This window comes from Gopherus flavomarginatus, chromosome 5 (genome assembly GCF_025201925.1).
Source record: "Gopherus flavomarginatus isolate rGopFla2 chromosome 5, rGopFla2.mat.asm, whole genome shotgun sequence".
Lineage (NCBI taxonomy): Eukaryota > Metazoa > Chordata > Testudines > Testudinidae > Gopherus > Gopherus flavomarginatus.
Window position 1 is genome coordinate 115,143,262 of NC_066621.1, and position 26,265 is coordinate 115,169,526.

The 26,265-nt window shown below is 44.0% G+C and overlaps 1 protein-coding gene across 8 annotated transcripts in view; it reads left to right on the forward strand.

Annotated features, from left to right (window-relative positions):
* The window catches only part of TTC6 (tetratricopeptide repeat domain 6), a 153,219-nt gene that overhangs the window by 25,707 nt on the left and 101,247 nt on the right, over positions 1–26,265 (forward strand). For 6 of the 8 annotated variants that reach the window (XM_050953842.1, XM_050953838.1, XM_050953837.1 and 3 more), the window contains exons 3-5: positions 11,717–11,800; positions 23,737–23,958; positions 25,119–25,258. In XM_050953842.1, the coding sequence (XP_050809799.1) occupies positions 11,717–11,800; positions 23,737–23,958; positions 25,119–25,258 (446 nt within the window). The remainder of the gene's footprint in view (positions 1–11,716; positions 11,801–23,736; positions 23,959–25,118; positions 25,259–26,265) is intronic. The other 2 variants (XM_050953843.1, XM_050953839.1) reach the window with 1 other exon arrangement.

Below are 26,265 nucleotides of genomic sequence, written 5' to 3' on the forward strand. Positions count from 1 at the left end.
TATTTAAGCTTAGTACCAATGTAGATACAAGAACAAATGGGTATAAACTGGACACTAGGAAGTTTAGACTTGAAATTAGACGAAGGTTTTTAACCGTTAGAGGAGTGAAGTTCTGGAACAGCCTTCCAAGGGGAGTAGTGGGGGCAAAAGACATATTTGGCTTTAAGATTAAGCTTGATAAGTTTATGGAAGGGATGGTATGATGGGATAGCCTAATTTTGGCAATTGATCTTTGATTATCAGGAGATAAGTATGCCCAGTGGTCGGTGATGGGATGTTGGATGGGATGGGATCTGAGTTACTGCAGAGAATTCTTTTCTGAATGCTGGCTGGTGAGTCTTGCCCACATGCTCAGGGTTTAGCTGATCGTCATATTTGGGGTCGGGAAGGAATTTTCCTCCGGGGCAGATTGGCAGAGGCCCTGGAGGTTTTTTGCCTTCCTCTGCAGCGTGGGGCATGGGTCACTTGCTGGTGGATTCTCTGATGCTTGAGGTCTTCAAACCACAATTTGAAGATAGATGATCACATTGGTCCCTTCTGACCCTAGAATCTATGAGTCTATGAGTCTATGATTGCTGTATGAGGAGACGAATCCGTGCTATCAGAACTCCATTCCAAAAGACGAAATGCCAAAATATTTGAAAAAATCTCCAAGGGCATGAAGGACAGAGGCTATAACAAGGACCCACAGCAGTGCCGCGTGAAACTTAAGGTGCTCAGGCAAGCCTACCAAAAAACCGAAGAGGCAAACGGGTCAGACTTCCAGACATGCCACTTCTATCAGGAGCTGCATGCAATTCTAGGGGATGCCCCTACAACTACCCCACCTCTGTATGTGGACTCCTGCAAGGGAGTGTCACACAACAAGGATGAGGATTTTGGAGACAAGGAAGATGATGATGAGGATGAGGTTGAAGTTAGCGCACAGCAGGCAAGTGGAGAAACCCTTCTTCCAAATGCCAGGAACTGTTTATCACCCTGGAGACATTACCCTCTCAACTCGGGCTCTTGGACCTTGAAGGGGAGAAGGCCTCTCTGGTGAGTGTGCCTTTGTAAATATAATACATGGTTTAAAAGCAAGCATGTTTAATGATTAATTTGCCCTGAAGACTTGGGATGTATTCATGGCCAGTAAAGCTTCTGGAATGCAGTCAAGCAACATCCGTTCTTTATCTCTCTGTGTTATCCTGTTTGAAATAGGGGAATTTTATTAGGGGGACATTCAGAGGTGGCCATTCCTGCTGGGCTGTGCGCCTGTGGCTGAAAAGAAATCATCCCCGCTCTTAGCCACCACTAGCTGCAGATGTTTCAACGCTCACACTATCTTCTCCTTCCCAGAGGATAGCAAAGATTAGAAGGCGAAAAAACGCATTAGCGATGAAATGTTGTCTGAGCTCATGCAGTCCTCCTGCACTGAAAGAGCCCAGCGGAATGCATGGAGGCAAACAATGTCAGAGTCCAGGAAAGCACCAATGAACACAAGGACAGGAGGGACGTGCAAGATGAGAGGTGGCGGGAGCAAGAGGAGCTGTGGCGGCAGTGTGATGAGAGGAGGCAGGAGGCAATGCTGAGGCTACTGGAGGAACAAACTGATATGCTCTGGCGTATGGTTGAGGTGCAGGAAAGGCAGCAGGAGCACAGACCGCTGCTGCAGCCCCTATGTCACCAACCACCCTCCTCCCCAAGTTCCATAGCTTCCTCACCCAGACGCCCAAGTATGCAGGGAAGGGGACTCCAGGCACCCAACCACTCCACTCCAGTGGACTGTCCAAGCAACAGAAGGCTGGCATTCAATAAGTTTTGAAGTGCAGTGTGGCCTTGTCCTTTCCTCCTCCCATCCTCCACCACCCCATTTGGTGCTTCACTCCTCCACCACCCCTCCCAGGCTACTTTGGCAGTTATCCCCTTATTTCTGTGACTAATTAATAAAGAATGCATGAATTTGAAACAACGACTTTATTGCTTCTTCAAGCGGTGATCAAAGGGGGGAGGGGAGGGTGGTTGGCTTACAGGGAAGTAGAGTGAACCAAGGGGGTGGGTTTTCATCAAGCAGAAACAAACAGAATTTTCACACCATAGACTGGCCAGTCATTAAACTGGTTTTCAAAGCTTCTATGATGCACAGCACACGCTGCTGTGCTCTTCTAACCGCCCTGGTGTCGGGCTGCGTGTAATCAGCGGCCAGGTGATTTGCCTCAACCTCCCATCCCACCATAAATGTCTTCCCCTTTACTCTCACAGATATTGTGGAGCACACAGCAAGCAGTAATAACAATGGGAATATTGGTTTTGCTGAGGTCTAACCGAGTCAGTAAACTGCGCCAGCATGCTTTTAAACATCCAAATGCACATTCTACCACCATTCTGCACATGCTTAACCTATAGTTGAATAGCTCCTGACTACTGTCCAGGCTGCCTGTGTATGGTTTCATGAGCCATTGCATTAAGGGGTAGGCTGGGTCCCCAAGGATAAGTATAGGCATTTCAACGTCCCCAATGGTTATTTTCTGGTCTGGAAAGAAAGTCCCTTGCTGCAGCCATTCAGACAGACCAGTGTTTCTGAAGATGTGAGTGTCATGTACCTTTCCCAGCCATCCCACGCTGCTGTTGGTGAAACGTCCCTTGTGATCCACCAGTGCTTGCAGCACCATTGAAAAGTATCCCTTTTGGTTATGTACTCGCTTTCTTGGTGCTCCGGTCCCAAGATAGGGATATGCGTTACGTCTATCACCGCACCACAGTTAGGGAATCCCATTGCAGCAAAGCCATCCACTAAGACCTGCACATTTTCCAGAGTCACTACCCTTGATATCAGCAGCTCAGTGATTGCATTGGCTACTTGGATCACAACAGCCCCCACAGTAGATTTGCCAACTCCAAATTGATTCCTGGCTGACCGGTAGCTGTCTGGCATTGCAAGATTCCTGAGGGCTATCATCACTTGCTTGTGAAATGTGAGGGCTGCTCTCATCTTGGTATTCTTGCGCTTCAGGGCAGGGGAAAGCAAGTCACAAAGTTCCATGAAAGTGCCCTTATGCATATAAAAGTTTTGCAGCCACTGGGAATCATCCCAGACCTGCAACACTATGCACTCCCACCATTCTGTGCTTGTTTCCCGGTCCCAGAATCAGCGTTCCACGGCATGAACCTGCCCCATTACCATCATAATGTCCAAATTGCCAGGGCCCGTGTGTTGAGAGAAGTCTGTGTCCATGTCCTCATCACTCTCGTCACCGCGCTGCTGTTGCTTCCTCGCCTGCTTTTGCAGGTTCTGGTGCTGCATATACTGCAGGATAATGCGCCAAGTGTTTACAATGCTCATAACTTTCTTGGTGATCTGAACGGGCTCCATGCTTGCTGTGGTATAGCATCTGCAGGAGAGTAGAGTGGCAGCGGAAGCGTGATGATGTTTTTCAGCCCAACCATACCGTCAGCTGCCAGAGCAGGAGAGCAGAATGGCAGCGGAAGTGTTACGATGGTTTGCAGCCCTATTGTACCGTCTGCTGCCAGCAGCACACAGGACACAACAACGGCGGCTGAGCTGAGCGGGCTTCACGCTTGCTGTGGTATGGCATATGGGCGGAAAAAATGCGTGAAACGATTGTCTGCTGTTGCTCTCACGGAGGGAGAGGCGACCGATGACATGTACCCAAAACCAGCCATGATAATGTTTTTGCCTCAACAGGCCGTGGGAGCTCAACCAAGAATTCCAATGGGTGGTGGAGACTGTGGGAACTCTGGGATAGCTACCTACAGTGCAATGCTCTGCTAACCTCGGTACGTCAATGCTAGGCTCGGTACTGTGGATGCACTCCACCAACTTAATGTGCTTAGTGGGGACACGCACAATCGACTGTATAAAAGTGCTTCCTAAAAAATCGACCTCTATAAATTTGACATAATTTTGTAGTGTAGACCTACCCCAAGTGTGCAGGGCAATAAATTGCATCCTCCTGCGTAGGACTGTGACTCTCTGAAATGTGCATGGAATGGTGGATGGCTTTGCAGATATGGGTTTCCGTAATTGTGGTGGGGCGATTGATGGCACACACATTTCAATTTTAGTGCCAGACCACCTTGCCTCTGAATACATCAATAGGAAGGGATACATCTCATGGTGTTGCAGGTGCTTGTGGATCACTGGGGGCATTTCATGGACATCAATGCAGGCTAGTCTGGAAAGGTGCATGACACATACATCTTCAGGAACAGTGGCATGTACAGAGCCGGGGACTTTCTTTCCAGACCACAAGTTCACAGTGGGGGATTTGGAAATGCCCGTACTAATCCTGGGAGACTCAGTTTACCCCTAACAGCCCTGGCTCATGAAACCTTACACAGGGCACCTGGACAGCAACAAGGAGCATTTTAACAACAGGCTGAGCAGGTGCCGCATGGTAGTTGAATGTGCCTTTGGCCATTTGAAAGCTCGCTTGAGGTGTTTAAATGGCGGGGCTAGACCTTACCAGGGATAATATTCCCATGGTCATAGCTGCGTGCTGCACTTTGCATAATGTGTGTGAATCTAAGGGTGAAATATTTGCTCACATGTGGAGCACTGAGGCAGAGCACTTGGCTGCAGTTTGAACAGCCAGATGCTAGGGCTGTCAGAGGACCCTGGGGGCTGCTATTAACATCAGAGAGGCTTTGAGGAACCACTTTGACAATGAGGGGCAGTAATGCATGTCTGCTTTGGAGTTGCTTCCCTGTTGCATCCATGTACAATTTTGGGGCCCAAGATCCATGCAATACAATGCTTTAGGAACCTGTTCCCGAGAGTGAATTGATTGCTATATGCTTTTGTAGAACACAGAATAAAAACACTTTACCATTAAATACCTTAGCCTTATTTATTGTTAAAAAGGGTAAAACTTTACAATGGCGTATAGCTTCAGCTATCATTGTGCAAGCTGTGAGAGGGGTGGAGTGATGGGGAAACTCAGGAGTGCTGTAAAGTGAAAAGGAATGTGTGGGCATAGACGGGGGTGCGGTTGGCAAATAATTGTACATCTGCTGCAGTGGCGCTCAAACTGACAGCTGCAGATTGAGCAGACCCATCAGAGACTTGAGCATCTCTGTATGATCCTCCTTAACTTTTATCATCCGCTCTGTCGCTTGCCTAGCAAAAGCAGTGTTCTCTTTTCTGTCCTGGCCTTTTGGCTTCCCAGCAGTCTTTCCATTCCCTGGTCTGTCTCTCATCACGCTGTATAACCTTGTGGAACATGTCTTCTTTGCTGTGCCTAGGCTTTTTCTTATGTGCCACAGCCGGTCTGCGAGGTTGCATGTTGTCTTCTTCAAGGTCTGTGCTGAACAGAAAAGGGATTGTTACATTTCAGCAAACAATTGAAACATTTTAGTAAAAAGGATATTTTGTTAGTAGAAATCACTTTCCCTCTGAGACTCTAGGCAGGCACACAGCTCCGCACGCACCCCAGTCATGGTGAGTTTCGGGAGTGGGGGAAGGCTGTTGTGCATATGGACAAAAAGGTCATGGCTTGCAGGGCATCTTTGCAGGGATCTCATTCTAAAATTATCCCACCCTTTTTCATAAGTAGCTAACCTGCTGGCTGACATCTTGCTGCTGAGGGTGACCAGAGAAACCATGGCTCAGCTGCTGAATGCTTGCGGCTTTCACCTTGGTGTATATGCAGCTCAGCTATGTGCTGTTTTGGTCCCAGCTCCAGTGCTCGCTAAATGGCATGGTACAGTTTCCTACAGTGGGGGAACTAACAAGGCTGCAATGCCTTGGAATCTGCGGCAGAGAATTAACAAGTACCTCTTGGAAACCTTCCAGAGCTTCTCCCTGGAGGATTCCCTGCAGGTCTCAATGTCCATCGACACCCTGCTTTCAAAAATTTTTGAAACTCCTGAGAGATGAACTGTGGTCCGTTGTTGCTCACAAGTTCTGGCAGACCGAAACAACTAAAGAGTCCCCATAGTTTTTGGATAGTACTCTCTGCAGTAGTGAACTGCATTATAGAGACTTCTGGCCATTTAGAATGGGCATCTTCCACCACTAAGAACATGCTTCCTTCAAGGGGGCCAGCGAAGTCAACGTGAATACATTTCCACGGGTTTTCAGGCCAGTCCCAGGGGTGTAGGGGCGCACACTGGGGTGCATTCCTGACACCCTGACATGACATATAAATTCTTGCCTTCTCTTCAATAGCACTGTCCAAACCAGGCCACCAAAAATAGCTTTGTGCAATTTCCTTCATGTGCTCTATTCCACAGTGACCGGAATGTAGCTGTTCTAACATCTGTGATCTCAGTGGTGGTGGGATAATGACACATCTCCTCCAAAACAAACAACCAGATTGGATTGATAACTCCATTGTCTTGGACATGTAGGTAACAAGGTTGGGTGAGACTGGAGAGGTTTGTCAAGATTTGCCATGCATCACCAGGTCCATAACTTGGGACAATACTGGGTCAACGTGAGTTGCCTTCTTTGTCTGAGTAGCAGTGATAGATGTATTCTCTCCCTGTTCAAAGTAGAATATTTCCTTTTGGGCAGTATCTTGATGTTTGACTAGCAAAGGCAACCTTGAGAGACCATTTGCATTGCTGTGCAGAGTGGATTTCGTATATTTGATTTCATATATGTGTGCTGAAAGTAACAATGCCCAACGTTGCATATGACTAGCAGCTAATGGGGGGATACCTATTTAGGGTACAAAAATTGATGTCAGAGGTCTATGGTCTGTGAGAAGAGTAAACTTCCACCCAAACAGGTACTTATGAAACTTCCAAATTCCAAAAACGATTCCCAATGCCTCATGTTCGATTTGGGCATAGTTAGTTTCTGCTTTGCTTAGAGTGTGTGAAGCAAAAGCAATAAGTCTCTCTTCTTCCGAAGGCATAATGGGTGACACGACTGCTCCTACTCCATATGGGGAGGCATCGCAGGCCAATTGTAGGGGTAAGGATGGATGAAAGTGTATTAGAATCAGAATTTAGCAATGCATCTTTAGCTTTATTAAATGCAACATTACAGGCCTCAGTCCCACTTCTGCCCAAGGAGTTCGTGAAGTGGTTTTAACAGTGTGAGATGAACTGTCCATAATAGTTCAGTAGTCCTAGAAATGAGCGCAGCTGGCTAGCATTTCGAGGTTGGGGAGCCTCCAAAATAGCCTTAACTTTTGCAGGGGCCTTATGAAGACCCACAGCATCAATGATGTGTCCCAAATATTCAACAGAGGGCTGGAAGAATTCACACTTGTCTTTGCGGACTCATAGGCCATACTCTTCCAGTCTTTGTAGGGTAGCCTCTAAATTCTTTAAGTGATCCTCTTCATTTCTTCAAGTGACCAGGATGTCATCCAGATAGCACTGAACTTCTGGCAAGCCACACAAGATCTAGTCCATAGCCCTCTGGAACAGGGCAGGAACAGACGTTATTCCAAAGGGTAGGCGACAGTATCGATAAAAGTCCCTTGTGAATCACAATAGTCAACAGCTCTTGGGACTTTTCATCGGCATGCATCTGCAAATACACTTGACTCAGATCAATCTTACTGAACTTTTGTCCCCCAGCCAGGCCCGCGAAGAGGTCATCGGTGCGGGGAAGTGGGTATTGCTCTGCACGCAACACCGGGCTGACAGTGACTTTAAAATAACTGCAAATCCGGAGCGAGCCATCTTTCTTCACTATTGGAATGATAGGAGTGGCCCATGGGCTATTGGTTACTGGTATTAAGACTCCACTGGTGACCAGGCGCTCCAGGTCCACGTCAACGTTTGACCTGATGGCATATGGCACAGGTCGGGCTTTCAGATATTTTGGTTGACTGTCAGGTTTAATGTTCAATGTCACAGGGATTCCCTTCATACTTCCCAGATCCTCTCCAAAAACAGCAGCATGTTTCCTTAGTATAGTAGTGTGACAAACTGAGACTGTTCTTACTGTGGTCAGTGAATGCTGAGTGGGGAGTGTTGGCCAGGGAGGACGATCTGTATTGGGGGATGGGAGACTGGCCTTGAGGGACGATGCCTGAGCATGTAACGTGAGAACCCAGGAAGGGGTTAGAGGCCAGGTGACACCTCTGCCCGGGAAGCTGAACAAAGGCTGGGGGGAGGAGAAGCTGGGGAGTCAGAGGGGTTTTCAGGAGCTGGCTGGGGAATGGAAGGAAGCACAGACAAGGCTCTGACCCCCCAGTGGGGCTGTGGTGCTCCTGGGACCCCAAGATGGACCTAATTGGGGAGGATCCTGTTGTCTGTGCCTGCAAGACCTGTCTTGGACTGTGTTCCTGTCATCTAAATAAACCTGCTTTGCTGGCTGGCTGAGAGTCATGGTGAATTGCAGAAAGCCGAGGGTGCAGGGCCCTGATTCCCCCACACTCCGTGACAAGTGGTCAGACTAGTTTCTTCTTTAGTCATTCGGTGCACTTCTGCCCAGTTCAGAATCTTCCCAAGCCAAGACCTACCCATTAAGGCTGGGTAATTACCTCTCATCACAAACAGTGGCAATTTAGCAGCTTGTCCATTGAGCTTCATCTTAACATCAATAGTGCCCAACATGGGCACAGCTTCTCCTGTATAAGTCTTCAGAACAGTTTTTGTTACTTTAAGCGGAAGATGCTGTAGCTTTTCTTTATACACAGTCTCGGAGACCAGCAAGACAGCTGTACCAGTGTCCAGTTCCATGCGTATAGATTTGCCATCCAACAACGGGGTTACCCAGTATTCATGTGAGCCCACTGCCAAAGACAAAACATGCAGTGGCACTTCTTCTTGCGATGAGGTGTCACCTTGGTCATCCTGGTTCTGCTCTAGGGTATGAAGGGTTCCCCTTTTGGTCGGCCAGACCACAGGCCTCTTTTTCCTTTGTTTACAGGCACACACAATGTGTCCCTTTTTGCCACAGTGCCGACACACCAGGTCCTTACACCAGCATTCTGATGCCTGGTGACCCGGCTTACCACAGCGGTAACGTTCCTGACTCTGCACAGTTTTGTGCGTAGGTTCCTGTGACACTTTATGCACCTTAGGAGATGCACAGATGTATTGTGCCTCCTTTGTAGCCAGTTCCATGAAGACTGCAATATCAACAGCCTTCTGTAAAGTAAGCTGAGCCTCTGTCAGTAGGTGCTTCTGTATAGCTTCACTGTACAATCCACACACTAACCTGTCACGCAGGGCATCCTTAACATCTCCTTAAATTCACAGTGTTCTGCTAGCTTTTTTAAAGTTGCTACAAATTGTACAACTGTTTTATCTTCTTTTTGGTCTCTTTTGTGGAACCTATATCTTTCAGCAATTACCAGTGGTTTTGGGGAAAAATGAGACCCCAGGATTTCCACAATGTCACTGTAAGATTTGGTCTCAGGCTTAACAGGGTGTAGTAAGCTGCGTAGCAGGGAGTAGGTTTTAGCTCCTACAACACTTAAGAATATTGGCACCTTCTTCGCTTCTGTAATGTCCATTTGCAATAACAAAAAGCTGAAAACGCTCAGTATACACATGCCATTGCACTGTATCTTCCTCAAAAGTGTAAGTGTAGTCATGGTTTTAGTTTCAGTTTCACAGTTAATGCCAACAAGAAGCAGCTAAAAGAGTTTGGTGGTAGTTTTTTTTTTTTCTTTCTTTACCTTGACTTCTACTTCCTTCTGTTGCTGACGCAGCACAGGTGTTCTATCCTCATTGCCACTTTGTTGTATCCTTGGGGGCAGCAAGTTTAGGAAGAAATCACTGGAGACCGGAGAGCTGTAAGCCTTAAAAAGCAACCATTTATTTACACACACTGAACTAACCAAACCAGCCAAAACTGGCAGGGCTATCCCCTAATAATTGAACTCAGTTGCCATAGCAACAGCAAGGGGCTATTACCAGGACAACCAAATATACAGCACTAAGTATACTGATGGTGGCCAGTAAATGATAGTCCATTATTGACTATGCTTGCAATATGTGCAGATGTTGCAAAAGGAGGAAGGTTGTGTGTTCCAGCTTGGGAAGATGATGTTAAATGTGTTGTATCTGTTCGTATATGTCAGGAGCTATTATCTCATTCCACTGCTTTAAGATACACTTTTTGATCATTAGTAGGATGAATAGCAACCTCTTTATATACTTTTATTGGAAACCTGAAGTTTTAAGCATACCTACTACTCAGAATGTAAGTGTTAGTGGGATCTTCATGATGTATGTTCCATGTTATGACTCCCACAGAATGCCAACATGTTTTGGGCCAGCTCTTCAGCATGTGTAAATCAGTGGAGCTATCCTGATTTAGTACAGCTGAAGCGCTGGTCTTTGGGTTTTCAGGGCATGCCTATTTAGTGAATATAAATAGAATATAGATTAAATATAAATACAGATTTTTCCTTAAACTTATTTTAACATTTTCTATCTTACTGAAGAACAAATGTGATCTCTTGGGTAAAATAAAACTGCTATGTAAAATATAAAATTTTCATACATAGTGAGATATATTTATTAAAGGTTGATAACATGAGCATGACTTTAGGAAGAAAAAAGAACTGGGAGATTAAACAGGAATTTATTTTAGTTACAATAAATTATCTGCACAGTTCAGTTCCTTGCCTTTGAAGCAGGGAAAAACTAACTATTGCCTTGACAAGCATAGTTTTTCCTTTGTTTGTTGTAGCAAGTCATTGGTGAATTATAAAGGTTGTTGTAATAAACATACATCAGGGTCCCTTTCAGAACATTGTATAGCTTTTCAGATTAAATTTGTGGGGTAGAAGCAGACCCAGCTCTCTTTGTTTTGGCCTCTGGACAGCTTTTTTACTCAACATCATTGATAAGTCACAATTTTGAAAATACATGGTCTCTGATGCTTATTTTCAATGTACTCTCAATGAAATGTTACTTGGTTAAAATTAAATTGAGTATTACATGCAAAAAACTATTTTCATGTATATTTTAAAATCTTCACTATGCTAGATTGAAAATGTACCCAATAAGAGAGAACTGCGTTGTCTTAAAAAATTGTACATTTAACTTGAAAATAAGTGGTATCAATCCCAGTAGGAGTTTTGTTGCTGAAGGGTCCTTTTATCTTTTCTTCTATTTATGTTCTCTAACATGTTTTGTTGAAGGCTTTAATGAGCTCTTGCATTTACTTGTGGTTATAAATTGTTTAGATTATAAATGTTTCTAATTTCTTTGTGATTTTTAAAGCATTTTTAAGAAATGTTCTGAAATAAAAATATAGCTTTAGCTATAAAACTCACACTAGCTAGTGCTGTCTTTAGGACTTGACCCCAAAAGCAAAATGGCATATGTTGAGCACAGACATGGTATGGACTCTACACCCCAACTTTACAAGAGGATAAGTAGTTCGGCACGGAGCTGAGCACCCTTATAAAACCCTGTAGTAACGCTTTTGCTGGATCTGCCTGCAGAATTCTGCGTGTGAGGTGGTTCCTCAAGAAATTACTCAACATCCTGCTCTTGAGAGCTCTGATCCTGCAAATACTTTTGCATGTGCTTAACTTTACTACCATAAGTAAGTGCCTTGAGGGATTACTCATGGTAGTAAAATTAAGCATGTGCAAAAGTGTTTGTAGGATAGGGGCCTAAGATCATTTGTCCATAAACGTACTTACCAGTTTCAAATTAATTAATCAGTGTTTGCAGTGAAAAACAAAACTCATGCTGATGAGAATATATCACTTCGTTGGTGTTTTGTTTTGTAGGATAAAAATATAAGTCATAAAATCATACTTAATTTTCTTTCTTCTTTGCAAAGCAGACATCAGCTGAATCTCAGGAAAAGAAGACTGAATCTGAAGCTAATGAAGAAATAGTGACAAGTTTTCAGCAACCGAGCATGGTAAAGTTCAGTGTTATCTAGGAATGTTAAAACATAATAACTTATTATACTTGTGTTTGCTTGCTGTGTTGCTCAGATAGGCAGTTCATGTTTCAAACTGATAAAAGTGAAAGGAAATGAAATAGTGTTTTACAACATTTATAATACTGCATAAAAGTCAAATATGCAGTTCTTTTTCTTACTTTTTCTCTGTCTCCCCCGGGATCTGATTCTCCTACTACTGGACATATGCAAAATTCCACTGAAATCAATGGCAAGTACTTTTGAGGGCCAGGACAGTACACCTACTCTGTACAGTGCCAGCACAAGGGGTCCCTGTTCTTGGTTGGTCCCTAAGCATTACAAATAATAAACATGATTAATCAATTATTCGAGTTAAGTGCTTGTATTGAGTGGGCCCTTGAGTAAATAAAAGTTCTTATATATTTGTGTGTATATTTTATTTTTCTGTAAGCTACATTCTAGCTATGTATGGCTACACATTTAAGCTTAGACAAGTTCTTAGTGTTGCTCACAGTTGTAAACTGAGCAGCTGAGAGATATATAATGTATTTGAGTAGTATATGTCCTTGTTGTATGTCTCTTTTCAAGTTTTCAGGTCACACATTGTAGGAACCATAGACGAGACCATGCCATCAATTTTTGAGCAAAAATCCCCATTAGTATTAATATTTAGTACAATTCATTGTAGTTCCTTTTGGTTACTATTCCACCTTTCTTTGTAAGTCCATTTATCCATAGAGGAATTGATTGCTTTTAGTCTTAACTTATCAAATACTGCAGATGCTATGTAAAATAAATATAGGCAATGAAGGAAAAATTGCACAGCAGGAAACATTATGTTGAGAAATTTGTCCTGTAGGATACAAACATCGGTAGCCCTGTGTCTCATGCAGTTCTGGATGCCTGGGCGGCTTACATCTCTCTGCAGCTCATGGAGGATGATCAGTGCTGTGGCGCTGCCTGGTCTGGCCAAACTCACTGTACTTCTGCTTGCCACCAGATTCTCTGCCTCTGCATCAGAATACAGTAGCAGTTTCGTTTGCTTCCATCCTTACTCCTTTTCTTTTAACTTTTCTGTTGAGTTTTCTGGGCAGTGGAGAGCAGCGTTCCTCCCTGGGTTGGTTAACTTCTCTGGTTTAACCCTCTCTGAGTTTCCACTATAGTATCTTACCTGCTGGCTATTCTGACCCTTACAGGCATGGCAGAGCAGCCAAGAAAGCACCAGGTCAAATCCAAGTTGTGCTCTATATATGAGGCAGCCTTCTCAGGCTCGGAAGATAGTGAGTTGTGTTCACCCGGCATCTAACCTCTCTTAAGTCCCGTGATTGAGTCAGACAGGCGGGTGAGGGTCACCCAGTCACCGAGGCAGCCATGATGCTAATTGGGGAAAAATGGACCAGGAACCCCCAATGCAGAGCTGGGAGAGGCTCCAAAAGCAAGGAGGACCCGGACCACTTGACTCGGGTAAATACCAGGGGACCACTGCAGAACAAAAAGGGGAGGCTTTTGGGGCCACAAGTCCCATCCCCCACACTCGTTAAGTAGGTCAGAGCACCATGGGGAAAGAAGCAGGGCTTCTAATCAGCCCTCTCCCTCCAAAGCTCAGGAAGGCTCTAACAATGAGTTTCCCCCTCCCTGCTCTGAGAGGAAATGGGACCGAGTAGGCAGATTCTGAGACAGACCTCTTGAGAGGATTCCAGGTTCTAAGAAAGACAAGCCACAAAAGTCCTCACCAAATCTGCAGCAGAGCTTCTGTGCTACCAAAGAGCACAGAAAGGTTTAAAAAAACATCTAAATAGGGAAAGAAAAAGTTCAAAAAATCCAGGTGATATAGGTTCCCTGACTCCTCTTCCTCCTTCACTCCTTCTCTGAAGAAGGTGAGCTGTCTGCCTCTGAAACCTGAGCAGGTTCCTGTGAGTAAGCCCCAGAGTAAATTTGTCCCCTCAAAAACTTCCCCTGAGATGGCAATAGCCCTTCACTCTGCCTTCTATGAAATGTTTAGGAATGAATGGAGTGAGCCTGATAAGGCCAACCACATTAACAAGAGTGATCTCAGGCTATGTAATATTCAAGAACTAAAGGGCTCTGTTGCAGACACCCCAAAGTTGGATGCCTCTACAACATCCTTTGCCACGGATATGGTATTCCCTTGAGGAATTCTACCTTATGGATCCCACAGATAAGAAGATGGAGACCACTTTCAAAAGGACTTTGAAGCCTCCTCTTGAGTGTCCCTGGCAACTACCACTTTGCAGGCGCATCTTGTTCCTGGCTGAATAATCTCAAAGCTTTAAGGGCAGAGATCACCCTGACTTTGGCTCCACTTTAAAGAAAGTCTCCCTAGCTACAGTATTTGCAGTTGATGCATCAATGGATGCCATGAGGTGTCAGCCTGATTCATGGCTTCCAGCTCACTAGCTGGGCACACCTATGGCTTTGTCCCTTGAAGGTGGACGCTCACTCTAAACAGGTCCTATGCTTGGCTAAGTTTACAGGCTCCCTCCATTTTGGAGAAAAGCTGGAAAAGGTGGTGGCTGATGACACAACAGTATCCAAACAGTGTCTCCCTTCCCCACTAAGGGCCCTCAGGAGAGAGACTATAGACCAGCCTTCAGCGGGAGGCACTTCTTTCTCTCCTTGTCCCTTTGCTGGTATCTCTGTGAGGACAATAGATTCCCCAATGGAAAACAGTGGAATTGAGGTCTTGGAAGCAAATCCAGAGGGACCTCAGCCCTCCAGAAAAATCCACTTTACTACAAAAATTGCACAGGCATCCGCCCAGAGTAGACGCTATGGGGCAGGTTTTCCCATTTCCTAGAGGAATTTTTCATTGACCACAGAAAAGTGGGTCAGGGAAATAGTGAACCAGGGATGCTCCCTAAGTTGCAGGCTACACCCCATGCATTCTTCATCCAGTTACAACAATGCCATATAACGCAATCTGATCCAGAATTAATTATCTCATCTTCTGGATATCGGACTAATAGACAGTGTTCCCTCAAAAGAAAAGTTCTCTGGGTTCTACTCCATCTTCTTCTTTGTGCAGAAGTATATGAGGGGTATTAGAGCTCACCTCAAAAGGCTCAATTAGTGGATGAAAAAAATGAAAGTTTTGGATGTTGATACTGGCATCTATGGTGCTACCCCCCCATACCTATGGTGGAGGGGAGAAGACTTCTTGACTTCAGTAGATCTAACGGTGCAGATTTCCATATTCCAATCACACCATGCCACTACAGCCTTCTGAGATTCACCTATGTCAGGAGACATCAGTACTAAATGCTCACATTCAGCCTGTCCTTGGCCTCCAGGATTTTGATAAAGATATTAGTGGTTATAATAGCCAGGCTCAGGTTGCAAGGAACTCACCTGTACCCCTTTCTGGATGACATCTAATCAGAGCTCCATCACAGTCAGCAGTGCACAGGCCCCTACGTTGGATGTTGAATTGCCTCCAGGTGCATGGCTTCCTCATCAGTGCCAAGAAAAGTTTTCTTGTTTCACCCAGGAATTTATTTTCTTGCTCCAGATTCACAGGAGGCCCACCATAGAACTATATCTCAACTGCTAGGACTCCTGATGTTATGCATAGGGATTGCTTCATGGGCAGTCACACATCAAAATCCTTCATACTAAAGGTCTGGGACCACTCTACAGAACACCTGAAAGATCAAGTATGGCTCCCAACATAGGTGTTCAACTCTTACAGTGGTGGTCAGACCATGACAAGGTCTGTAAAGGCATGCTGATCTACCTTCCAGCTCCTTTAGTCCTCACAACCAACGCTAGCGTGGAGAGCTGGGGAGCTTACTTGGAGATCCAAGCAGCCAATGGCCTCCGAAGGGAAGAGAAAAAGTCTCACAGGATAAACTTCTTAGAGCTGAGAGAGGTCAAGCTAGCACTGAACAGGTTCCAGCCACCCTAAAGGGGAACTACATTCTGGCTCAATCAGACAATACAACTTCAGTCATGTATTTAAACAGTTAAAAGGGAACAAAGAATCTGACACTACACACAGAAGCAATAGAAATAATGAGGTGGGTAGAACAGTTTCTCCTTTTCCTCAGGGTGATCCATATCATAGGGGACCTGAACCGAAAAGCAGACTGGCTCAGCAGATGTAGGGTCAACAACTCTGAGTGGTGCCTAAATCAATTTTTCTATCTCATTGTTCAGGTGTTTGGCCTCCCTTCAACTGATCAGTTCACAAGAAGAGACTGAAATATTTCACATACAAGGCAGACCCCAGAGCCGTGGGAACAGTGCCTTATCACACAGTTGGCCACCGGGCCTATTTTATGTGTTTTACCCTTTCCTCTACTGTGGAAGATTGTTCAGAAAATAAAATGAGCACAGGAAATGGTAATACTGATAATTCCTCATTAGCTGAGGAGATGTTGGTTCTCAGACCTGATAGAGCTGACATGAAAGCTCCCACTCCAGGTTTAATGGAGACTGGACATTCTCTTGCAAGATCCTCTCCTTCATCTGGATTTGAAACAGCTCACCTAATAGCCTGGCTATTGAAAGGGAAGTACTAAAAGGTCTTGGTCTGTTCTCCACTGTTATTAAGATATTGCTTTAATTTGAGGGTATCAACACAAAAAGCATACTCTTCTATCTGGTCCGGAGTTGTCAACTGGTGCCAAGAGCACAATGCAAATCGCAGAAATTCAGGAATTCCAACTGTTTTGGACTTTCTACAAGAAGCTGTAGACAGATTAGCCCAGTACCAGTGCACATCAGCTGTCTGCTTTTAGTAGCATGCTATTTGCAGGATCCTTGGGCTCCCTGGCAGACAATCCACAGATTCCTTTGAGCACTGGCAGTCGATTAGTCAGGGCACTCTTTCCAAAATGGGACCTTCCACTAGTATTGAGGGACCAGCCAAGGTATCCGTTCCAGTGTCTGACTTTAGTGTTAGCCTTTTTTAAAAATCCATTAAGACTTGCTTCCTAGTAGCTGTCACATTCACGAGACATGTGTAAGAGCTGGCAGCTTTATCTCTATAGAAGCCTTCCTGCTTGTTCCATGAGGACAAGCTGGTGCTCAGAATACCAAAATCCTTTCTTCCTAAGGTAAATTTCTCCTTCCACACTTCCAAAGTGGTTGTGCTTCCTTTATTATGTCCAAACCCACAAGATACAACTGAAAAGGCATGGCATACCTTAGATATCAGATGAGCGTTGAAAAATCCATCTTAGGCATGCAGAATCCATGAGAGGATCAGGTTCCCTATTTGTGCCCTTTCATGCGAAATTCCAAGCCCTCCATTGCTATGTGGATTCAACTATGTATTGTGGAATCCTTCAAATCAGAGGTTCCTGTCTTGGAAGGTATCAAGGCTCGCTACATGAGATCATTAGGAGCATCATGGGCAGAACGAACAGGTGTGTGCACTTCAGAAATTTGCAAAGCAGCCACTTGGTCTACAGCTAACACGTTTATTATTCACATAAAGGTGGACCTTCTGTCTTCTGCAGAAAGTCTTCTTTGACAGGAAGATGCTGCAGGAGGTAGCCCATAAATAATACAAACTTTTGCATGACCTCATAAAAAAGGGGATACTTCCTTCCTCCCAAACTTTTGTCTCATAACCCTTCCTACATTTGTTCACTGCTCTCTACTTCCCAGTCACTGAGAATTCTGGGAGACGCTGGGCTTCAGAATAGAAAATTTCTTACTGATAATTTCCTTTCTGCTAGTAGTGTCTCCCACAGTTCTATCCACTCTGGATGGCTCATGAACAAAGGGTCAGAGATTATGTGGAACCATTACCATATGAACAGTCTTCCTTGTTCTAATGCACATAGTTATTTACTTATCTCTGGAATATTTATTAATAATGATGTCATGCAAGTTTTATAGCATGGGAATAAGTCATCTAGCAGCATGCGGGAGCAGAGTGGGTGTGGTCAGACCATGTGGCACCAAAACACCGAACCCCCTCTGTGAGCTACAGAGAGAATATTTTAGCATAAATGTTCAGAATTGTGGGAGCTGCTCCTAGCAGAAAAGGAATTATTGTTAGAAAATTTCCAGTTTCAACACAAAATACATCTCAAGCTAAAAAAGAACTACTAACAAATTTTCACCAATTGAAACAGGTGAAGTTTAACGCTATTGTGGAGGGGCAGTAGAATTTCCATAGTTTAGATTATAGATAGCTATTATAAAAAAATCTTATTTAGGTCCCCTTTGTAATTTTGGTTTAAAAAACTAGTTTGGCCTTACAATTGTTATGTGTGTTCTGAAGGCCCTATTCTGAAAAAAGAATATTTGCCAGTATAGGCCCTAGCTTTGTAAAAATTTTTGGTAGGGCTCAGAGGTCAAAGGGGAGTAAGGGAGAGAGTCCTCTATATTTGGGAGTCTGGGGAAGGGTGAAGCCTCCCAGGTAGGAATAAAATTGGAAAATAACTGCTAGACCTGCATCCATGCTCCAGAAGGAAAGTTGGCAGCTCAGTAACCTAGACACAATCCAGGGGGAACCCTTGGCTTGGCTTCCCACTCCATTAGGAGAGGTCATAGAATCATAGACTCGTAGGACTGGAAGGGACTTGAGAGGTCTTCTAGTCCAGTGCCTCCAGTCCCCTGCACTCAGGGCAGGAGTTAGTATTATCTAGACCATCCCTGACAGATTTTTGTCTAACCTGTTCTTAAAAATCTCCAATGACAGCTTCCCTAGGCAATTTATTCCAGTGCTTAATCACCCTGACAGTTAGAAAGCTTTTCCTAACATCCAACCTAAACTGCTCTTGCTGCAATTTCAGATCATTCCTGTCCTAATCTCAGATGTTAAAGAGAACAATTTTTTTTCTCTCTCTCTCCTCCTTGTAACAACCTTTTATATACTTGAAAACTGGTATCATGTCCCCCCTCAGTCTTCTCTTCTCCAGACTAAACAAACCCAATTTTTTCAGTTTTCCCTCAGAGGTCATGTTTTCTAGACCTTTAATCATTTGTGTTGCTCTTCTCTGGACTTTCTCTAGTTTGTCCACATCTTTCCTGAAAAGTGGCACCCAGAACAGGCCACAATAGTTCAGCTGAGGCCTAATCAGTGCAGAACAAAGTGGAAGAATTACTTCTTGTGTCTTGCCTACGACACTGCTGCTAATACAGCCCAGAATAATATTTGCTTTTGTTGCAACAGTGTTACACTTTTGACTCATATTTAGCTTGTGGTCCACTATGACCCCTAGATCCCTCTCCAGAGTACTTCTTCCTAGGCAGTCATTTCCCATTTTGTATGTGTACAACTGATAGTTCCTTCCTAAGTGGAAGGATGGTGGCTTAGTAATCTGGGAAGACCCCTGGGGAGCTCCCAAACCTGGCTTCCCGCTCCAGAAGGAGAGATGGCAGCTCAGTCACCTGGGCAATTTTCAGGGCAATTCAAGAGGATCCTCAGGATTTGGCTCCCTGCTCAGCAATTACAGGCCAGTAAGCCTGACTTCAGTACTGGACAAGCTGGTTGAAACTATAGTAAAGAACAGAATTGTCAGACACATAGATGAACATAATTTGTTGGGGAAGAGTAAACATTTTTTGTAATGGGAAATCATGCCTCACTAATCTACTAGAATTCTTTGAGGGGGTCAACAAGCATGTGGACAAGGAGGACCCAGGGGATATAGTGTACTTAGATTTTCAGAAAGCCTTTGACAAGGACCCTCACCAAAGATTTTTAATCAAAATAAGCTGTCATGGGATAAGAGGGAATGAAAGATAGGAAGCAAAGGGTAGGAACTACTCAAGATAGTTAAGTTCAAAGAAGACTGCGAAGGACTACAAAATGGAGCTCACAAAACTGGGTGACTGGGCAACAAAATGGCAGATGAAATTTAATGTTGATAAATGCAAAGTAATGCACGTTGGAAAACATAACACAACTATACATATAAAATGATGGGGTCTAATTTAGCTGTTACCACTCAAGAAAGAGATCTTGGAGTCATTGTGGATAGTTCTCTGAAAAATCCACTCAAAGTGCAGCGACAGTCAAAAAAGCAAACAGAATGTTGGGAATCATTAAGAAAGGGATAGATAATAAGACAGAAAATATCATATTGACTCTATATAAATCCATTGTACGCCTATATCTTGAATACCGCCTGCAGGTGTGGTTGCCTCATCTCAAAGTAGATATACTGGAATTGAAAAGGTTCAGAAAAGGGCAACCAAAATGATTAGAGGTATGAAATGGTTTCCGTATGAGGAGAGATTAATAAGATTGGGACTTTTCAGCTTGGCAAAGAGACGATTGGGGTGGATATGATAGAGGTTTATAAAATCATGACTGGTATGAAGAAAGTAAATAAGGAAATTTTATTTACTCCTCATAACACAGGAACTAGGAGTCACCCAATGAAATTAATAGGCAGCAGGATTAAAACAAACAAAAGAAAGTATTTCTTCACACAATGCACAGTCAACCTGTAGAACTCTTTGCCTGAGGATGGTGTGACAGTCAAGACTATAACAGGGTTCAAAAAAGAACTAGATAAATTCATGGAGTATAGGTCCATCAATGACTATTAGCCAGGATGGGCAGGGATGGTGTCCCTACATTCTGTTTGCCAGAAGTTCGGAATCAGCGACAGTGGATGGATCATTTGATGATTACCTGTTCTGTTCATTCCCTCTGGGGCACCTGGCATTGGCCACTGTCAGAAGACAGGATACTGGGCTAGATGGACCTTTGGTCTGACCAGCTTTTATGTTCTTATGAGTGAGGGCGGCTCATTAAATGAGCCACCATTTCTACTTCTGGAGCAGTGAACTGAGTCAGAAGTACCAGGCTATGTTCTGGCTCCCCCCAAAAAGTGCTGGAACGCTGTTACACAGCTTGAGCTCTGGTATGGGCCTTTTTCCTCTGAGTGGTGCCAGCTCCAATCCACCCCCAGGATATTGGTGGGGCCTTGGCCCAAAGGCCCATATAACCGGTACCCATTTTTGCTTGTGCTTGTGAAGGCCTTGTGTTCATTTTGATGAATTTGTCTGTCTATCTGTGACACAATAACGTTTGAATTCCAAACCTGATCATTTTCCTAATTTCAGGGCATGCTCTAGGCATCTGTAGCCAGAACTCTGGTGATTCTGGGTGCAATCAGAACACTGGAAGAAGAAAAATGAGGGACACTTGGAGTTGCTATCATCTGTTTAATACTTTGCAGCATAACAGTACCTCTGATCATTCTGCCAGTAGAGTTCAACATGTTGACACCCTGAATGACAAAAGAGAAACAATTACTCTCTCTGCGAGCTGTTGAGCAGGTACTCGGCCAGTAGGGGCAGCCAGAGAGAGAGGAGAGAGAAATCTTTCTTCCTTGCTTTGTAATGTCCTGCATTCTCAAAGCCTGTACCAGGTGTAGGGTGAGTGCACCTCCTGGCATCCATTCCTCCCAATCTAGGGGAATGAAAGGTACTTTGGGGGCAAAGGGACGAGAGAGAGACACAGTGCAGATAAGGAAGAGCGGCTCTAGGGATTTTGCCACCCCAAGCATGGCAGGCAGGTTGCCTCCGGCGGTTTGCCTGCCAAGGGTCCGCTGGTCCTATGGCTTCGGCGGACTGCGGGAGGTCCACCGAATTTGCGGGACCAGCGGACCCTCTGCCGGCACGCCTGCAGGAGGTCCACCGAAGCCGCGGGACCAGCGGACCCTCCGCAGGCAAGCCACCAGAGGCAGCCTACCTGCCACCCCCACAGTGCCGGCAGAGCGCCCCCTTCGGCTTGCCGCCCCAAGCACGCGCTTGGCTTGCTAGGACCTGGAGCCGCCCCTGCAGATAAGAGGGAACCTTGGTGTGAGAGAAGGGGGAAATGGTGGGGGAGGGACTATACCCTTGGCATGGTATAGAGAATGGGGGGCCCTGCTTGCTGTTGGGGGAGGGAGAGGAACAGAGCCCTTGGCAAAGTAAAAAGTACAGAAAAAGGCAATAAAAATGATTAAGGGTATGGAACAGCTTCCTTATGAGTGGAGATTAAAAAGACTGGCACTGTTATGCTTAGAAAAGAGACTACTAAGGGGAGCTATGATAGAGGTCTCTAAAATCATGAATGGTGTGGAGAAAGTGAACAGGGAAGTGTTATTTACCCCTTCCCATAACATGAAAACCAGGGGTCACCCAGTGAAATTAATAGGCAGCAGGTTTACAACTAGTCTAAGGAAGTATTTTTTCACACAACACACAGTCAACTCATGGAACTCGTTGCCAGGAGATGTTGTGAAGGCCAAAAGTATAAGATAAGTTCCTGGAGAATAGGTCCATCAATGGCTTGTAGCCAAGATGTTCAGGGATGCAACCCCATGCTCTGAATGTTCCTAAACCTCCAACTGCCAGAAGCTGGGACTGGACGATGGGATGGATCGCTTGATAAATTGCTCTGTTCTGTTCATTCCCTGTGAAGCATCTATTCACTGTTGGAAGACAGGATAGTGGGCTAGATGGACAATTTGTTGGACTCAGAATGGTCATTCTTTTATTCTTCTCTGAATGATTATTATCTATTTCAGTCAGGAGTGGTAACGGTTGTTTATGATTCTCTTTCACAAGCCAGGAAGGGCATGGGTCAGATTCCCAAGTTTTGGGTTGACTCCTTTAGTGTCCAGAACTTCCTGATGAGGGAATGTTCTGAATTCTGGGAATGCAGGTGGGCTGTTGGATAGTGGGTATAGGCAGCATAATCCAGGCTGTTTGAGAAGGCTTCCTGAGTTTATCTTTTCAGAGAAGCAAGATTATAGCTCTTTGTGGTGCTTGATGCCCAGCTCTAATGCAGGTTGTGGGCATTCAGGATTGTAAAAGCACTTTACCACCCTTGGTAGCTCCTTGGCAGTGCAGGCGGAAAGAAAAGTTATTTTGGCCTGTTATACAACCTCAGCTTTGAGGAATTATTGCATTTCATCTTGTCAGAATCAGCCTTTCTCCCCCACCATTAGCACTTGAGTTTCTGCTCTTCTCTCTTCAGAAAACCAAGGAGATCTGTGGGTGATGGGAAGAAAGGTGCCATTTGCAGGCAGACATGTTAGTTGTTGAGGCTAGTGTAGAATGGTAGTGATTCACTAGGTCATCACCTCCTAATCTTATGGCTGGAGTGCTGTCATCCTTTAGCAGGCTTTGTAATTTTTTGGAATCCATGGCTGAATCAGGATAATTGCTCTTTCTGGTTGCCTGGGCACTGAAAGATCTCTGACCAGTACTTTAATTAGGTGATGGTCTGTCCAAGGCAGTGACTGAGTTGTTATGTCATCTATCTTGACATCTAGGCCAAAGATCAGGTCTCAGGGGTAACTAGCTGTGTTGATTGAACCAAAGATCACCAGTGAAAGTCCTAGGGACGTAAGTGAGGAGATGAGTTTTTGGATCCTTAGTAAGGTTTTTGAGTCTTTTTCTTCCCCTCCTTCATTTTGATATTGTTCCTCTCTTCTCTGTTTTACTAGCTACCTCTTTCCTTTCATTCTTCAGTTTTTTGACTGTAGTTCCTCTCTACGCTCTCTCTGTTTCATGGGCAAGCATCTAAGTGAAATTTAGTAGAATCCTGATTGTCTGTAGTACGATTAATCAATGCTTTAGTAATGACTTTCACAACTTTTCTTCTGCTGTCAGCATATAGTGAGAGGCAATGTGGGAAAACAGCACAAGAACATGGATTCTTAAAATAATTGTTCTGAAGGATCTAGCTCTTTAAAAGAAGACTCCTGAGAAGTCATAAACATTTAGCCTAAACCCGCCAGTACTCTTCTTGTGTACATAAAAAATCATCATGATATCATAGATATGTTCATGACTAAAATACCTTGAACTGTTCTGAAAATTAATTTTAGGATTTTAATGATCTTTTGATGATTTTGTGTTTACAGTCAATATTTCAGAAAAGTCATATTACAAGTATTAACATGTCATGCCTACAAAAAAATAAAATTTTAACGTTTTTCCCCTCTTAGACCAAAGAATCACTTAGTGGAACAACTCCTTTTGAGGCACCAGGAACTTCACATCCACTTTCAGAGGATATGCCTAGTTCTGTAGAAACTGAGGAATATAAATTAAAGTTCTCTTCTTCAGACATTTCACGCTTATATGAACCAGCTTTTCCAGTGCCTAAAATTTCAGAGGATGCAGAGAGAAAACAAAAATCACAGACAACTGTAGCATCGCCTTTAGAGGTAACATTTGTACATCTGATTAATTATAGTCTTAGAGGTGGATTGTGTTGTGCCTCTCTGGTTATGTCTACACTGCAGGTGGGAGCATGCTTCCCATGTGGGTAGACTGGCGTGTGCTAGTTCTGCTTGAGTTATTGTGCTGAAAATAGCAGCATAGCCAGCATAGCTGAGGCAGCTGGGGACAGACTACTGAGTACAAACCTGCCTGGACCCCTTAGATACATACTCTATGTAATCCCCAGATACTCTGCTGTTTGTAGTACTCTACCTCAAGCAGAGCTAGCTGGTTTGTCTACCCATGTCGGGAAGCACACTTCCAATCTCAGAGTATGTCTGTGCTACAAACCTAAGTCAACCTATATTAGGTTGACTGTGTAATTACTGTGGTGGTGCATGTCCATACTACCCTCCTTGGGCTGGTAGTGCGTGTCCTCCCAAGAGTGCTTCCACTGACCTAAGAGGGGCAGCGTGTGGAGCTGAGAGCCGGGTTTCTCAGCTCTGCTGGCAGCTCCCTGACAGAAGCCTGGCTGCTCCACAGGCTCCTGGGCTCCTGGCGGGCTCCCCTGCCTCCCTATTCCCTGTTCCTGGCAGGGAGCTGGGGAAACAATCTGGGGTTTCTCAACCCTTCATTTCCCACCAGGAGCTGGAGGGAAGTGCCTGGGATTTCTCTCCTCCCTGTTCCCCACCGTGAAATTGAAAAGATAGCTGATGTAACGGATGCAGTGTAGACACTGCGTCTCCCTAAGTACACCAACATAAGTCTTACGCCTTTTGTGAAGGTGTGGTCAGTGTAGTAGGTCACTTATATTGGTGGGAGGAAGGCTGTAGTGAAGACACTGACATAAGGCAGCTTATGTTGACCTAACTGTGTGGTGTAGACGAGCTCTCAGTGTAGACATACCCTCAGAAAGTAAAGCCTGGGGAGGAGCATGGCAAAGTTGTGCCTCCTAGATTCTGGATTTCCCCTGGAGCTGATGTAACAAATGGTACAGCAGTCACTATGGCTACTCTAATTTATAGCAACCTTAACTGTCTGCTATGGTTTGCTCTGAAGTGTAGAATTGCCAGAGTTCAGAGTACTTCAACATGGATAAAAAAATCCATATACTATTTAGTTTCTTATAACGTGGTTTTTACCCTTCAGTTTTATTGCTTTTTAGGCTGTAGCCTCAGACATACTACAGGTGAAAGGAGAAGCAATCATAAAGGCTAAACCATTTGAAGTTCAGCAAAAGCCATCAGAAGATCTCCAGCAACCGCAATCACTGTCTTCGCTGTCCACATGGACTCCAGAGATCAAGTACCTTTTAGAACACTTCATTGCTATGAAGTGAATGTTATGGAAAATACTAAACACTGTTGGAAAAAATTAGTATAGTACATGTTTAAAGTAGGCATAGGGCCATTATCTAAACCCTGGATCTGGACACCCAGAACTTTGGGGAAGTTCAGATCCAAACTTTGTAGCTGAGAATCAACTGTAGTTTTAATTTGCTGTTCATCTTCTTAAAATAGTTTTCAGTTACAACTTTTTAAACATATAGGGCCAAACTCAGCCCTGGCATTGACTCAGCAGGAGTTGGAGACACTTATGCTGGGGTAGAACTTGGTCCATACAATCCTAAACATAATCTAATTAAAATATTAAAAAACAAACTATGGAAAATACCACAAATGTAATATAAACAATTCCAGATTTTAGCCCTCTTCTTTACTTATGTACTAAGAATTCGTTGACTTGTATTTATATTACAGTCAGTGCTTATTATTTCAGATTCAGCAGTAGAGGCGGGTGAAATTTTTTGGATGAAATATTTTTAGCTAAAAAATGTAGATTCAGGTTGACTGACACTTTCTTTAATTCATGTTAAATTTGCCATATTAAACACAAATTCAGAAAAAGTCTAACTGTTTTGTTTCAATATTTTTGAAATGAAACACATCTTCATATTTTGATTGGAAATTATTTTTCATAAATTACTTGCATTTTAATTATTTTAAAAAGGCAAAAAAAATCCACCACTCTCAAGCAAAATAAAATGATTTATTTTGGGTCAAATGAAACATTTCTATCAACCCAAAACTAATTTTTTTTAGACTTTTTTGGTTCACCAAATTTTTTTGTTTTGGGTTGACTCAAAACAATTTTTTTTTTTGGTTCAGCTACTAAACCAAAAAATCAGATGTTTATACAGCTCTATTCAGCAGTTTTTAGTTGAAGAGCTGTAATTTGAGGACAGCTCCTATTTATCCTGCTGTTGTCATAGGTGGCATATGTCGTTCTGTAGCATGTGTGCAGGTATAGAA